This window comes from Battus philenor, unplaced genomic scaffold (genome assembly GCF_028537555.1).
Source record: "Battus philenor isolate CCGP_79_NKW_IND1 unplaced genomic scaffold, ilBatPhil1.0.hap1 SCAF_8, whole genome shotgun sequence".
Taxonomy (NCBI): Eukaryota; Metazoa; Arthropoda; class Insecta; order Lepidoptera; family Papilionidae; genus Battus; species Battus philenor.
Genome location: NW_027181748.1, coordinates 11193132 through 11211212, shown reverse-complemented (window position 1 = coordinate 11211212; position 18081 = coordinate 11193132). Strand labels below are relative to the sequence as shown.

The 18081-nt window shown below is 30.1% G+C and overlaps 2 protein-coding genes across 2 annotated transcripts in view; both read right to left on the bottom strand.

Annotated features, from left to right (window-relative positions):
• kuz (zinc-dependent metalloprotease kuz) overlaps positions 1–11708 on the bottom strand; it is an 85928-nt gene extending 74220 nt beyond the window's left edge. The window contains exon 1 of the mRNA XM_068775396.1: positions 11131–11708. Coding sequence (XP_068631497.1) covers positions 11131–11191 — 61 coding nt within the window. The 5' untranslated portion in view covers positions 11192–11708. The remainder of the gene's footprint in view (positions 1–11130) is intronic.
• A 1015-nt stretch (positions 11709–12723) lies between these two features.
• Positions 12724–17764, bottom strand: LOC137931880 (methylthioribose-1-phosphate isomerase). Its single transcript, XM_068775395.1, has 7 exons — positions 17545–17764; positions 16793–16891; positions 16503–16639; positions 16006–16214; positions 15519–15682; positions 13616–13817; positions 12724–13000 (listed from the first exon to the last, which is right to left on the bottom strand). The coding sequence occupies exons 1-7, from the start codon at positions 17674–17676 to the stop codon at positions 12885–12887; spliced, it is 1059 nt and encodes a 352-aa protein (XP_068631496.1). The 5' UTR covers positions 17677–17764; the 3' UTR covers positions 12724–12884.
• Positions 17765–18081: the final 317 nt, after the last annotated feature.

The following is an 18081-nucleotide window of genomic DNA, read 5'->3' as shown; positions in this document are numbered from 1 at the left end:
TATACAGAGTGCTAAGGGTTCCGTTCTAGAATATGAATCATTTAATATTGAGCCACCCTCTAAGGACAACATATATGTAATAAAAAAGTTATAAAATGTCCATTGGCGTTATTGGCCATAAAGTTTTTTTGTTTTTTTACATAAATAATTTATTGTTAACCTAAAAAACAATATTATATCAACGAGGATAACTTGACGTATGAAATCGTTCGGGATTACAGTTTATAACAAGAATAAAAAAATTCTCTGCCGCTTGCGAGATATTTTATTTAAAAAAAATAATGTATGATAATGACACTTGGGTGGATTCGCATCATGATCGCCGAGTGCGCTCCCGGCTGGGGCTAGAGCGTGGAAAGCACAGGAAAGCGTGTTCATAAGCCGCGCTTGTAGAATGCCAAGATGAAATTAAAGAGAAGTCGGACATCTTCCTTTGTCCTTATAGTAAAACGTCTCTTGCTGTCGATATTTGGAATGCAACAGTATTATAGAATCAAATTTATTCTTATTAACAAATAGTGGAAATAATCTCAGACTCTCGAAATATAATCTTCTAATAAGATTGGATATGTTACAATGATCAGTGGTTTTCTACTGTCTATTACATTGTCTTCATCTGATTACCCAGATCAAAGAATAAAAACAAAATATTCATAATAAACAAAAACATCGAAAAAAGCTGGTGTCCTATCCACGGGTGTGTAACTTTCTAGTCTCCGATGTCCAAAGAAATATTAACGACTTAACAATAGTGAAAAATATCTGTCAGGTATTTGAATCAACTGAGATCAAGAACATTCTTAATTATGATATGAGGCAAGAGTAGTCTGTAATAGGCACAAAGTGAATCTTCTACCATAACGCAGGTTGATTCTTTCTCTGCTTTTTTTTCTACGCCTAATTTTCAATCTCGCCGTTTCTTTTAATTTCATGGAGATAAATCTCACAAAACCTCAACAAGAAAACTAGGAATCTTTGCCCATTTTTGAGGACATTTCGTTAAGATATCGCTTCATACATGTAGCTAGATAGTATTTAACACGAGGATGGTAGCGTTTAGCATTTAGGCAGATGCCACTAAATAACAAGCAGCAGTTTTAGATTCGGTGGAGAGATACACCAAGTTTGTCGGTAAACAAGGTTAGAGTAATGTCTACTTGAAGAAAAAGGGCCAATCGTGTTTAATTGGTTGCAATTTCGGTCGTGTACAGAAACCGCAAAACTTAGTCACTTTGTCCTCCTTTTTAACGGACGTTGAGGCGGTCGGTGGTCTTACATTCCTTTATTATGGATATTCCTTCATGCGTACAGGAAAAAAGTTGTATTTTGCCTGTCGAATACGGGTGCCACAAGAGCAAAGTGAATAGTCTATACGTTTTAACAACAGATATTATGTCACCACTGACGGAGACGGTATCGCAACCAAGCACTAGTACAAGAATCCACAGTGGGCTAGATTAAAAGTACAATACGTTTTAATACAGATCCGTGTGCTACTGTGTATCGTTTATTTTTAACTATAGCGAACGTGTTCGCATCATGATCGTGACCTCGGCAGTTCAACGAACGCACCGTCACCGTCACAGCGCACCGATGCGTCAACCGTGTCTCGCGTGTGACTCGTTGAGCGATATTTACACGTCTTGTTTTAAGTTTGTTTAGTTCTCCACAATTTTAGACACACAAACCTCATTCAGCTCAATCTTACATTAGATTCAGTCTTTGTTTACCAAAGACATTAGACCATGCATATGAATGTCTCATTCGTACATGGTTCAATCACCGAAATTTCACAACCAATAACAACAATGATATATTAAAATCGTTTTAGAATATCGATAATGCTAACTGTACATACAGTAATGAAATTTAAAAGGGAAATTTGTAACGAAATGTCAATTCTCACGAATCTTTTAGAATTCAGAATGTTACAAAAACTTATCTTATTGCAATTGATTAACTAAATTACAGTTATACTTTTACTTTGGAACTTTGGACACTGACAAAAAGAAATCCTTTTTCAAGTTAATTACTGTCTACATAGAACCAGTTAATATCTTTAATGAATGAAAATACATACATAAATATTGAATAACATTATTAGAAGAAGGAATGGTGAATGACAGTTCAAACAAGGTTTTATAATATAAATTCCTTCACTCTATGATATCTAACGTCGTCATGTTTCAGAATGAGGTGATACATTTGATAAGCCTAATAAAATTACTTTAGCTACTCACGCATTTTATTCGGTGGCAGAACCTTTTTACATATTAATTTTTATATTATTTATTTACCCTTGTTTTGTACACTATAGATAATAATTTAAAAAAGTAACATTTCGTATAGAGGTACAAAAGGTGGTCTTATCGCTCGAAGCGATCTCTACCAAACAACCTTTGGATGGATATGAGAGACATGAGAGATATATATATTATACTGATCAATAGCCGCGGGGCCCTCATGGTTCTGGAGCGAAGATCACGAATTGTCAAACGCAGCGTAGGATGTCCACCCACCAGGTAGACAGACGACCTTTTAATGTCGCTGAAAGACCCTTAATGCAGTCCGCATTCAAACGTTCCTATTAAAAATCTATGGGGAAGGCATATGTCTGGCAGTGCACAAAGATGAAATGCAGGTGGTGACTGGTCTGGTAGAAGATAGGTAGTCTCTAAATCACGAGTAAGATCTGTATCTATTTAATAAATTCGTTCCCCTAAAACTTTTATTAATAAATTATTTGGAATGATGATGATCTGATTAATGAAGGTACATACTATAGCATAAATTAATTGGAAAGAAAACAAAATGATAAAACTCAGTACTGAGGGTGCTGCCTAAAATTAACTAAACACTAAACAACGAAAACAGTTCCTGCGAAAAGATTCAATCTCCCCTTTCTTTGCAAGCGTCTAATTTAAATTATGAAACATCTCGGCGGGCGACTCAAGTGGCCATGGTGACTTATATCGAACTCTGATTCAAACTGGAAGGCTCGTAACCAGTTATAACGGTATTCACAGTTACTCTTATTATCATAAACAATGGCAAGCAGATAAATTATTGTACATTAATATTTTATTTATTTCATGATCGGAAATTTGAGATAAAAAATAATAATATAAAGATTGCGGTATGTGAAAACCTATAAAGTTTTTTGAGCATGTTACAAATAAAACATACGCTGACATTTATTCACAGTCGTTTATTATTATATATAATACGAAGGCATCTATCTCGTATCTGTTTCAATATTTATAGTATTGTTTGTCTTCAATTTGAATTATATGAAAAAATAGATTGTCGTAGACACTAATTGAAACAATATTTTTTTGTGTTTATAATATTAATATAACATATCGGAGAGTCGTTTAGAAGGTTTACAGAAAACTTCTTAGTTTATTAAGAACAATACATTTTCATACGGTTTATTGTTTTTAATAAATATGTTATTAACATCGTGGGCGGCAGGTTAACTGACATTAAATCTGCATCGTATTGAAAGTTTACACTAAGTATATAAAAAACTGATAGTGGGTATTTTTTACAATATAATAATTTCATATAGACTAAAGTAACTGATGATGCCGTATCATAATAACATTAAATGGCATCCCTAAATAAGGTAGACAAACGTAGTAGTGAAGAAAAAGGGCAAACAATAAGGTTTTATATGTAACATCGAAATTTATAAGAAGTGGCGGTAAGTTATTTCAGACTTAATCTATTTGAGGATCCTAGTTTCAACGTTCATCTATTTTTAATAGTGGGTGTTTGTGATGAGTGACCTACTCGAGTAGGTGATATTGACGCGCTTATTGCTGTGTAAATACCCATGTTTACATATAAATATTTTCTAATAGTAAAATTTACATTTAACTCACAGCAATCTTAGTCAGCAATCGTAGTTTGTTTAATATTGATTAGGTTATAACACGAACATGATTCCCGTAGTCCCTTACACAATTACGTAATCTGAAGATATGCCACCTGTAATCCTCTACTTTGGCCTTTTACTACATTCAAATTAAATAAATATCACTCAATAATATAGTTCTTGTCTTAGCAGTGGAAAAAAGAAAGCAAAACAATTTTGATTTTGTTTGTGTAACATCGTATTAAGATACTGAAGACCAAGGACAGACTACCTTGTATAGGTCGCTTTCAACTGATCCTATTGGGATTCTAAAGAAGTTTATGCTATTTTAGCAATGAACGTCTGAAGTTATGATTATTATGACGAAAGTCACAACGAGAACCTCATGTACAGTGAAAAGCTACATTTAAGAGCCAATAGCCTTGGTGCAAAAAGGAGGAAAATGTAAATCCTCGCCATGATTAAATCATGCTACATTAAGTTAATTAAACTTATTATGCTGGGATAAAAAAAATTAAAAGTCAAGACATAAGGGTATACAAGTTTAAAGTTCATTTCTTACACAATGTTATGTATTTCGTACTAAAAGTATTACAAGTTAAATAACACATGAGCTTAATTAAGTTTAATATGCATAGCTAGAAGCAGAAATACTTCAAAGCGGGCAAGTGGAAGTGTTTGCGGGAGTAATGTCTTTCAAAGGACGTTAACCCGCAAAATGGTTTATTTCATACAGTAATGATATGAATATTCAGTGTCTCATACAAATTTAAGTGCACGACAATTCTGTTGGTGAAAGGGGTCGTCAAGCACTCGTTTGTAGTGTTTTGCGTTCCCGTTAGCAAAAGAAGTTTTTATTTTACAATAATCAGAACATAAAACATTTAAATTAATGCACAGGATGACAGCCAACTTACAGGCATATAAATCATGTCATTTGAAACTAAGTTTCTCCGCGACGATAGGTCGATAGGTTCTCGTGTGGCTGGCGACCGCGAGCCGGTTCCCACTAGGTAGTGAACCAATGACATGGTAAAGTCACAGGGAGGCGCTGGATGTGAATAGCGCAAGCTTGGTCATCGTGACGATCTTTGGGGAGGCTTATGTCTAGTAGTAGGCACTTATCGGCTGATATGTTAATGATCGACGCAATGCTTAATGGAAGTTATACATATTGGAAGTTTTACATATTATTATGTATTATACTTGTATCATTAATTTTGGTTATACTAAATTGTATAGAACTGCCACTCTGCAATTAATAGATAGAACCTTTCCCACCGAACTTCAAACTTATAACATTATTTGATATATACATCTCATCCATCTAAATTTATGAGATCAATAAGATGACTTTAAAATAAACGTTAAAAAAATGATGAACATTTATCAGGAAATTCTACTTCGACAGCACGGCATATTACGCTCCAGTGAACCTTTGCAATAGAAAAGGCACCACCACCAGGCATATTACCAGACACTTATATTCATCAAATACAAGGCGATTGGTTATAGGTATAAAAGCTTCAAAGGGATGTAAGTATAAGTTATTTGCTGTCAGTTAATTTATTATACACCCTTTCCGAAAACTAGTGGTTTCAGAAATAATAATTAACCTAATGATATTGTACTTAAAAAAATTGTTTTCAAAATGTGGATTACTACATGTAAAAAATAATCATTATTTACTATCTGCCTCGGAAAACTGTACCGACAGAAGTTAGTGTCCCGAAGTATTTCAATTGATAAAAAAATATGACAGAGTGTTCACTTTATACAGAGTGATTGGAAATAGGTAAAAATGTTAAATGCTATCTGATAACCAATAAGTTATACATTCACAATTTTAAAGTAAATAAAGTCATACAATAAAGTCACCTCTGAATTAAGACAAACATTATTAGTAGAAAAGGTTAATTTCTCAAAGCTACTTACACTAAACATTAATGAGTCATTGAGTTTCAATAGACGATTATAATCTTAACAATTCAATTTTTTTAACAATAATTTTAGATTACCAAACTCCAATGCAGCATTTGCATTGAATAGAAGTCGGTGTAATCGTCACTTACTGACAATAGAACTAATTCTGCCCTATTAGGCATACATCGCAGACATGGTCGTACACAATTGAGACTCGTAGCATTGGCGCTTTGCTGCGTCGCATGGTTGTTTAAGTTAAGCTACATTGTAGCCATTATTTGGGTGTGAATCCTCAGTATAGTTATAATCGTTATTACACGAGAATTATTAAAGGCATAATCACAAATAATAACTAAGTTTTAGCAACTAGAATAATAATTGTTACAAATTGCAATAAATCCGCAAGACTCACATAATGGTAATGTAAAAGTTATGTTAATAATTATTATCGTAAAAGTACCATTGTTGTTTGTTAGTGTTGCATATATATTCAAGAAATTTGCACAAAAAGGAAACAAAAAAATTGTATCGCTTCTAAACATAGGTTGATCACTTTATATAGGGTAATTAATTGCAAATTGATATAAAATATGACAGATGAGCTAAATTTTTACCATTTAAACTTTTTATATCTCTAACCAATCATATGCATAAATTAATAAAAACATATGTTCACTAATACAATTTGCGAACACCGACATAAATTAATGTTGCTTATATATACTATAGCCGTTTAAGAGAAATTCTATTTTGGCGGTACGCTAAATTGAATAGAACAAAAGGGACATAAAAGTTCCAGTAAGTACGTTTGGGCATAAGAAACTAAGAGTGGTCTCAGTTACCAGTTTTATTATATAATAGTCGTCCGAGCAGATCGGTAGTGAGTGAGCTATGCGTATTTATTACGGTCTCCCTAGATTATAACGAAAAACATCTGATACGAAAAAAAATTACCGTTGGCAACGGTTTGCTTTACTGTCAGTTGATACATCATTGTTTAATGATAGAGGGACACTATGATGAGAGTAAATGAAACATCTCAATAGCCCTAATTCGGGAGGCATTAATATTTTCTATTTTATTTTTTCATAAATCATTATGTCGTTTGACTAAACGAATTAAAGTATAGTAAGACGCGCCTTTTTTGTAAGTAAGATTGACTTTTAAGGATTTTAGAAACAAAAAAAAACGATTCGGGTAAATTAGGGATAGTGCATGCCATCTCTGTTCGTTACGAGTACTTTTCGGTATCCATTTTTACAGGCTAAACTGAGGTGATAGACGTACATACATTAGTTAGTTATTCCGAGGTACTGTTAACCTCTTAACTAAAACTCAGAGTTTATGTAATAATAATATTATTTTAGTAATATAAATAAAATTATTTTTAACTTTTCCGAAAGGAATTAAACTTAGTATACGTTACAAATGTCAAATCTAATAAATATCTCACCTCTAATTCTCTAATGTCTCCATTGCTACTTTTTCAAGACTACCGTCCATTTCTAACAATCGCTTCCAAGAATACCGTCACTTTTAACAATGACAAATACTTTCGTTCAAACACTTTACTACGTAATATTAATGTTAACGGTAATATAACGCTAAAAGTAACTTCAAAATATTTAATTATTTTTGTTTTGGGAATGACCTAACGGTATCTTGAAGTCTTGCAGTGTTATATTTGGTTTTAATTTTATAAAATTATAATAATTATGGACTCCCAAATAAATGGAAAAAGCCTTCTATCTTCTGTAATTAAACGTGTATTTTAACTAATAATTTTTATCTTTGGACAAGCTAAGGATAGCTAGGTAAGCAGGTAGAAACGTAAATACTTTTAATAAATTTTGTTTAATTTTATTAGTAATATTAGCATAAATATATGACAATGACATATCTGTTGCAAGTGTATTTTGACAGAGCTAATTGTAGGGCGCTCATTCCAGGATTTCTTAATAATAACTCAGGGTTTTGTACTATATAAATTTATTTGCCAGTGATACGATACATACAGTAATTGCATTAACCTCACAACATAAGAAAAGAGAGTGAAAACACAATTGTGCTACCCAGACAATGAGAATTTAAAAATATAACTGATCCTGTTACCAACATCTGTTTAAATTTACTTGATATTTACATGCGCAAGAGATGTATATTTAGTTTTATCACTAACTTGTACTAGAAGTAAGCAATTAATTTATATTCAGTAAACTGAAAACAACAAACAAAGACAATGGTTTTGAGGTTTTCTTAATGAAATTGTTTGGAGCTTCCAATAGAATTAGAGAGCAATTACACAAGTGTTGTGAATCAACATTCATTGTTAAATATTACATGTTTCAATTAGGTGGCGCCAGTTACAAATACAAAATATATTATGTTTATGATGTAATTAACTTGTATATTATATAAATTTTACTTTTATAATTGGAGCATTCTTCTATATGAAACTAAAATTTACAGAACTGCAATTTATGCCACCGGTGCAGTTAGTATCAACCAAAAATTAATATCAATAAAAAAGAATGATCTTTTCACCAAACTATAAAAAATGCAGCTTTTTCATACATATATTGGCATTATTACATATCACAACTTTTAGTTTGATAACATATTTAAACAAACTTTAATTTATTCCATTAAAATCTCAAAATTTTCAACTGTAATAAAGACAGCCGAAAGGTTCTCTTGAGTGTCGACCACGAACACACCACGTACATGCGGTGAGAGTAGGCTATTCAGTCAGTGGACAGACAACATAATCTAAATCATGGAATGTCTCAGAATGCAGCAAGTTTAAGACTGGTCTTTGGAGAGATCTTTAGGAGTGGCTTATGCCATGGGTTATATCAGATGATACAAAGGAAGGAATGAAGACAGCCAAGAAATCCAAGAATGTGTCGCCTGCCAACATTTAATAATATAAAATTTCACTTCCTGTTTTCGAAATTTTATTCAACTTTAAAATCATTTAATAACTATAAAAATAATTATTCTTTATAATGCCAAGCATTGTCTTTCACTATCCCGTGACGAGTCTTATTGTCTTTATTGTTTGTTGGATTGACAGCGTGACCTGATATTATTTACAAAGACAAACAAAAAGAATAATCAAAAAACAACAGCATATGCAGATGATATCATGTTTTAACTATACCTGTCATTAAGGCCAAGAATAAATATTATACTTATAATTCTTAACATTTTAGATTTAAGTAAAATTTTATCATCTGATATGAACAAATGGTTTCATAGAAATTTGATTTAGATGACCTGAATAACATTAATATTCATAGAAAATTTTCACATTATATTTATAAATGGACAAAAATAAAACTTTAAATGGAATGTTTTGTTATGCTATGTTGTACAAGACTACAATCTGAAAGATGTGGTAGTTAAATGAAACAATGAAGGCAACCATTTGTTTTCAAGGACTAATTTACTAGATACATCTAGGTAACCAAGCAATATGTCTAAAGATATGCATAGGAAGAAATATCAAAAAAAAACATGTCAATTAATTTTAGTGTATTGATATATGTTAAGGATTATTGTAATTATGTAATAAAATAAAGAAGTACATATAAAAGTTATTTCACACCAGTCATAAAAAGATTTATTAGCCAATTAGGCAATAATTCCCACTGCTTCAATAGGCAAATAGCCTTCAAAGGAATTTATTCTCTATTAATACTATTAATGTAATTTTTAATGTAAGGAGTATAAAATAAGGGATACTTCTAACACTTTACTTTTTATAGTCTACTTAAAATCTCTAGTTAATTTTAAGTCATGTTATTTAAAGAACAGTTTGTTGAGGATTAAGTTGAAAATAAATTTTTATAAAGTATTTCATTAAAAGTAAGATATATTCGCTATGAGTGAGGCCACAGTTAAATTGTATAGAATTTTAGTATGATTACCGATTTCCTTTATAATTTGTAATGCTATTTGCAATACACATCATAGAACACTGGCTGTACAGAGGTGAGGGTGAAAGTAGAACAGTATGAAATATTGAATGATTGAAATTTAATCTGTGCTTGTACATATTCCATTACTTTACTAAAACATGAAAGCTGTTATTTATGCCCATAAATATATTTTAAATATTTTTAGGGGTCTACTTAGTGTTTTGTTACACTAAGTAATGTAGGAGTGTGATTTTTGTATTTATATTTAATTTTTATCCCAAGAAAAAACATAGTTTCTGTTCCATTTAACTTTCTTACGAATATGATGAAAAGCACAAAATAAAAAAAATGAACATCAATTATTTCTTTATTTTACTTTCTTTATTTATTCAATGAGCAAAAACTAAATCATACAAGGTGAACTAATCATATATGAGTACATGATAACGATATCTTCTGAGGATAGTAGTCTTAAGTAGTCTTGAATCAAAAATTAAAAAAAATACCTCTATGGTCAAATTGCCTGTTCATTGATAAACATGTTCTCTTTGCCAAATCTTCAATAAGCAAAATATATAACTTTGAGATGTTGAGCTTGAAAGTTCTGAAAAATCTTAAAATTTCTTCTATTTTTATGCACTATTCCCAGTGAACGATTTAAATCAGTCATGGTGTTAAAATCACCAATAAGTGTATATAACAGATATAATGGTTTGACAAGAATAATACAATTAATGCTAAAAGAATAAATAAAAAATTTAAAACTTGTTTTTTATAAAATAAAACTTTAATTATTTGAACTGTAAACCATAGTTATAGTTGTTAAATATAAGAAACATTTTACATAATTTATAGACACTGCATATGAAATTATTTTATTTCTTAACTATCAAATACCAATCTTCAAAAAAAAAACATATTAATATAAGAATTCACTTATCACATGATCAATATGATTGCTTAAAAGTATTTGACTTTTGAATTTTTTCTTTCTTTATTTATTCGGAAATTTTTTGTAGATAATAAAAATTAATGTAATAAAGAATATTTGTGAAAATAATATTGATTTATTTTTCCAAAAAGTGGGCGAGGAGATTTATTGAAAAATATTGTTGTTAAAAAAGTGTGTCCTTAACTCGAAAATTTTTACATATTGTTTTGACAAAACAATAGTAAACAAAGAACAACACATCAAATATATGAGATATTTGTTTTCAGCATGTTTAATATGTAACACAAATATTGAAATGTTGAATTTAATTAAAAATGTAAAAAAAAGTATTAACAAATCCTACGGCAAGATTTAATATAACCAAAGACAATAGTGAGTGGGACAATCCTCAACATACAGCAAGCCTGATTGATATTTTTTCGAATAAATAAACAATTTATTGTTACACTTACCACTTTCAATGTAAGGCAAAGCTAGCAGCACAAACACTATATATCCAATTTCACTGAACATTGTCGCTAAGAAACACACTCTTTTTGTATCACTAAGTCATTGCACACACAGCTGATTTTCAAATCACACAAAACCTTTGTCTGTTTTCGACAAAAACGCATGCGCGTGCAAACAATATTTTTTTATTTACATTACAATAATTCCTAATATTCATTCATCACTTTTATAACAACTGCAACACGAAGAACTCTCAAAACATTTAAAACTCTTAAACGTTTAATGAAACAATAAATAACAACGAAAACCACAACATCACCCGTAATAAATAAGTCAACTTAAAATATAAGAACAGTAAATTAAATTATGCCCACCACGACATTATTGTTCCATGTTTTAAATAAAAATACACTATTGACTTGGCTATAAAATAATGTAGAAGCAAATTCGAAACTTCACAATCGCCTGCCTGACTGACATATTGAAATGATTACCATTCAAACGCTCACTCATAAGATGTGTTGATTAGTAGAAAATCTAACCAATGAGCGACCATTGTCAAAATGCAAGATTGGTCAAATGAATCAGTTCGTAAAACCCGAGAGGAAATGTGTAGCCGAACGGAATCGAATAATCGCACGACCATAGAGCAGCCGCAAATTACAATGTTGCTATGTTTTATCGATTTTCTATATTTTATTAATATTTTCTATGTTGTATTTACTTGCGATAGAATCAAGGAAAGAATAATAGAAAGGTTTCGTACATGCATTTGTGCATAGTTTATTCATACATAGTTTACTCTACGACTTGTCATGTCTTTGCCCTGGTATAAGAAAAATATCTATTGGTTTAATAGAAATTAGATTAATTTAGCTTATTCTTGCATAGACTTAGTATGTTTCTCGGTTAACTACAGCAAGTCTACCGAAAATTCCGTAATAAAGAGATTAGGTCTGTATTTATCACATACCCGGAAGTGACGATAAATCATTACAATTACATTGAAATTTCTGTAATTTTAAAAAATATAGATGCAAGTAAATGCATCTTTAAATTTAGTGCTTTAGTTATTTCCGCCGGTTTTAATTGCTGACTTTCACTTGCTCGCAAAAATACAGTTTAAAGAGCGCTATATTTACTCTTTATGACGAATAAAGATAAGGGCATTTAAAAGATAAAAACAAGAGTTATTTGAATTGAGAACTAAAAATCTAATTTTTCTAGATATAAGAATATAATTGAAATATGTTTCACGTAGTTCTTAAACGTCCTCTCCAAAGTACCATCAAATATAAGATATCGATTACCAAATAAATCTATGTAGCAGGCCGATTGCAACGGGTCCTATTAAAATTACTGCTGGACGAGTAATTTACTTCGAAATGAGTATATTAACAAATTTACTACTTCCGTTTTTTTGGTCTATTTTTAGAGGAAATAAATTTGAAAGAATATGCCATAATTAGTGAATACCGGAGTCTGTAAAGGATAGACTAAATTACGGAGATTTCGTATTTCGGTAGGTGAATTTTACATGAAATCAGGGATTATTAAATCTTTTCTTTATTTAACATGTTTATATATGATCTTAACATGAATTACACATCGATTATTACAGCACATTAAAAGTAACAAATGCAATATAATAAGCAAGATTTTATTCTTAGATTTGCATATACATTTGTGGAACAAATTTCTTAATAGTATAAATACATTTGTATAAGTTTATTCTAACAAAAAATAAATGTTGAGATTATTGTGGTATCTTTTCATGTAATTCATTTGGAGTGAAAACCCCTTTTTCCGTTATTATTCCTGTAATCAGCGATGAGGGTGTTACATCAAATGAAGGGTTCCAACATGAGATCCCTGAAAAAACAAACAACAGTGGTATAAAATAACCTAAGACTTCCAGAAACTTGCCCTTTAATGAAAATACTAGCTATGTCAATAATTTTTATTTTATATATTATTACCAAGTCATAGATTTTTATACATTGATTATCTAAAATCTGTTGTGTCTAAAAATATAATATAAAAAATCGAATTAGCACATTGTTAAAAATACAAAAATAATCATGTTTGTGATTAATCAGGATGCACAGATTATAATGACACTTGCATAACATATATATCACAAGTCCGCTTGAAACTTGCTTCTGAGATGAAAATAACTAATCATAATTAATTTAGCGAAAATCATAGGGAAAAGCAGCAATCTCTGAACATGTGGGTATGAAATTTTCCACAATGCTGCATTTATATTAATTTGATATTAGCTCCAGACTATTAACATTTTTTAGATCCGTCTACTGAAGCGATCATTAACGTCACATCAGCCGATATACACCCACTGCAAGACATAGGCCACTCCCAAAGGTCGCCACAATGACCGGTCTTGCGCCGCCCGCATCCAGTGACTACCCGTAACCATATTTATTAACAATTATTATTATAAGATCATTCAATTCTGTATTAAGTTACCTGGTGCCGCTATTCTAAATTCACCAACGTGCGTCATTTCTCTTTCAGGCCGTTCTTCAATTTTTATACTATCTCCCGATTTTAATGACATATCTATAGATGTTGTAGGTGCAGCAACATAAAAAGGCACATTATGATATTTAGCAGTAATAGCAATTTGATATGTTCCAATTTTGTTAGCTGTGTCACCATTAGCTGTAACCTAAAAAACAAAATATAATAATAATAAAAAAAAAACACGTTTACCAGTTGTGGTATAGTAATTTTATTAATTTTTGATAAGTTCGTCCCCCCTCTACTAAACTACCCGATTGATAGGTGTTACATATCATAGATAGCTTTTATCCCAAAATATCTATCCCCATAATATTTTTCATTAATGTTTGTAAACAGCAATGTTACTATTTACAGTATAATCCAACCAAAAAGGTTAAGGTTTGGACTAGCTGCTATGTGCAAAATTAAGTTTTTATAATTGTTTTATTTACTTTTAATAAAATAGGTAGAAAAGCAACTTTAACACAGAAGTCACTCTCTACCAGTTAACCTTTGGAGCTATGAAGAGATATGTTAATGAAGAAAGATAAAATAAATATGGTAATAGAAAAAAATAAGTGTATATTAATGGCAAGTTTTTAAGGTTATTTTGTAATCCTTAAAAACTTGACATTAATATACATACAAAGGTTTACAATGTAATCATATTTATGTTCATATATAAATATAATATAATATACACAATATAAAAAAATCATATAAAATCCAGTAACTGTGTTTATTCCATCAACATGTGAACAACATCAAACTTCGCTTTGAATGCACAAAAATTCTTGGTCATTGGACCTCATTTCAAATTAAATATTGTAAGTATTGCAAAGTAGAATCCAGAGAGTAAGTTCTGTGAAGAGACACTTCATTAGAAGGTGGCTTGAGGAAAGTGTTGTTAGAAGATAAGTATGAAGATAAAATGGGAAATATAAGTAAAATTAATTGCCTACAAGAATTAGTCTTTATTATAGTGATATAGACTGCCATTTTAGCTGAGAATGGTAGGAAAAGATGGGTATTTAAGAAGATTGGAAATTAAAAAAAAATTATAAAAATTACTCAGAATGTGGTCAAGTTTGAAGAGTTGGTTTACATGCAGATCAAAATAATGCAAATAATAAAGGATGAGTGATTGTTCAAGTATTTTTTATTGTAAGGACATGTTAACAATAATCCCCATTTTTATTTTTTGCCAATGACAAATTGAGAGGGAAATAACAAAATATATACTGACTTAATTATTTTTATTACAGTAAGCTGTCTAGATCACAGAACTTCTAAGCAAGTTTTTTAATAAAAAAAAAATAGTAAATTCATTAAACAAAGTAAACAAGTATAAGTTGTACAATCTCCTGTCTCTTTTTTATAATCATTACATAATCTGTTCATATTTATTTTAGAAATCATTTTTTTCTTATAATGTATAAGATTATAAGAACAAATAGTTAACAACAGGGAGACTGGTAATAGGTGTAAAAGCTTTACAGTAGTCAATGTATTGTTCATTTGTCAGCAAAAAGCTTTAAAGCTTTAATTGCCATGTCTAAAAAGTGATCACTCTGAAATATGTTACATTAATTTATTGTTTCTATTGGAGTGCAGTAGGCCAATAACTGCTGGTAGTAGAGATTGCACAAACATGTAATGAACAATAATGATTTTATATGTAGTAGACGGAATAGTTGTAGTTTCAACTTACATTTTCGACGTTACAAACTAGTTCCATCATTTTTTATTTGGAAACCATAGATTTTTGAATTTTAATAAACATTAACTAATAACAAATGAGCATTATATTTTATTAACCCCAGTTAAAGCATTTACACCTATCACCAAACACCCGTATACAACTTACCCTGTCAGCTCCAACAACTACTGCCGTTATCTTCTTAGTGCGCATGAGTGCTGCAACCATGCTATCAACTATTAGTGTGGCAGGAATTTTTTCATGAACTAATTCATATGCCGTTAGCCTCGCTCCTTGATTGTATGGACGAGTTTCTGTACAATATACATGATCTGAAATTAAATAAACTTTTTTGGAAATCTTTATATAATATCTATAGTAGTCAATAGAAAGAAAAAAATGGACAAAATTAAATTTAAAATATCTGGCCAATTATAAATGCAATTAGTACTTTGCCCTTCATATACAATTTTAATCATGTATTGAAATAATAAGGAAACATTTTATTTAAATAAATAAGTAGATTCTATATTAAGGAATTCTTGAGAAAATATTTGTAAATTTTATAAACTTAAAAAGATTTTTTAAGATGCATGAGAATAAAAATGATTTTGTGTATAGTGAACATATTTGTAATATTCTTATGTACAAGTACCTAGTCGTTTAGATTCATGTAGAGATCTGATGACTCCTAAAGCAGTTCCATAGCCAGCTGTTGCTAAGGAACCAGTGTTGCAATGTGTTAGCACCCTTACTTGACCATCACCTTCCAATGATTTAATAATGGTCTCACAACCAAACTTTCCTATTGCTTTATTATCTTGTATATCTTTCACAAGCATGTTTTCAATATAATTGATGAATCTAAAAGTACAATATTAAGAATAGTCTGGTTGGTATTGAAAAGCAATTGCTAATAAACTTTTTACAAAAAATGCATACAGGTAATTTAACTGAAATAAAAAGTTATTAAAAACATTGTTTCATGAATTTATATTAAATTTCGAAAAATATTATTGTCACTGGAGAGTATGCCTTTATATATTTTTATAGTAGTAAGGATGTTAAATAGATGAAAAATTAGGAAATAACAACATATCATATGTTTTGGTTATATAACAGGATGTTATTAAAATTTTAAAATCATATTACCTTTCCTTAAAAATATCAGGGGAAATATTTTCATCGGCACTCATATTATTAGCTAAGTTTATGAGTTCATCTGCGGCTATCTTAATGTTTACTGCTGTTGGCCTTGCTGATATTAAGTAATTTAATTTACCTTCAATCTGTGATAAGGAACCAAGATTAGTACTTATTTTCCATGTGATTAATATATTTGTTTTCTACAAATACTTTTCAACTTATTTTTAAGAAATTTTATAATAGATGTCCTAAAAATTAAATAAATAATTTATCAAAATAGGTTTTACTTCGCTGACCTCTTGCCTCATATTTATTTTATTTGAATTGTCATCCTTCAGTAGTTCTACAGCTAGTGATAAGCAACCAACAATAGCTATTGCTGGTGCCCCCCTGACCTGAAAATGATAAGAATGATTGTAATACATAGAAAATTTCTTGTATGATATGACAGTATTGCATCAAGGTTTTGAGTTCCTTTGGGATATATTCTCCTTATTCAAACATTCAATTCTATATAGCCTAAATTGTGCAAGTTCTAGCATTCAGAAAAATTAAAAAAAATATGATGTTTCATTTTTTAGGAAGCTGCAGTTCATTTAAAAATTTGAACATTCAAAAGATAAAAATAAATTAAAAAACTTAAGCAATATAAAGTTTGGAAACATGTTACTTTAACAGTTAAGATTTGCAAACAGATGAATTATAAGATATTACTATGTAGTAAAAATATTTAGTAGTGTACATAGTGAAAAATTAACAAAGTACATCTAATGTGGATAGAAATTTCTTAATACTCTCTTGTACTTTTGCCTTCCTTTATTAATATATCTGTAATGGAAATTCTTTAGGTGGACAGACGTCATAGTTAAGGTTGCGGTAAGTTGATGGATGTAGGCAGCGCAATAACGGTTATTGTTGCGATTTTTGGGAAGGCCTATGCCTAGCAAAGGGGTCTATCGGCTGAAAAGAAGAATGAAAATCCAGAGATCAATGTGATATAACAAATAAAAGTTATATAATTTAATAGTAATTGCAAAAAATTACTTACTTGCATTTTATTAATCACTTTCCATCCATCTTCAACACCCATTACTTTAACATACCGTGTTTGTGAAGGAAGAAGTAACTGATCTAGGATTTCTAAATTTCCTCTTCGATAGATAATTGATTCTAAACTCATCTTATATGGAATTATCACTACGTATTCTAAAAACTAGTTAATACCTCTTTAGATTTCGAATTAAAAATGAATACATTGACATTTTTCATTAATTAGGTAAACAAACTGAATGTAGATTAAAAATAGTACATGGTTTGTACAGGCAGTGTCATGATTTTAACCATAAAAATCATAAACATTAACAGAAATTATGACTATAATTTAAAATCATGTAAAAATTATTTGAGTTTTATATATCGGTGCTTTATGATTTTGTACTCCAAAAAACGTATTGCACTTGTAAAAGTGATTTATGTATCAATTTTTTTTTAAATCGAAAGCAACTTACAAGTGGTTAAAATTAGGATTTGTTCGTTTTTTCATGGTGACAAAATTTTTCTGCATGCCTGAATAGCATTTACATTT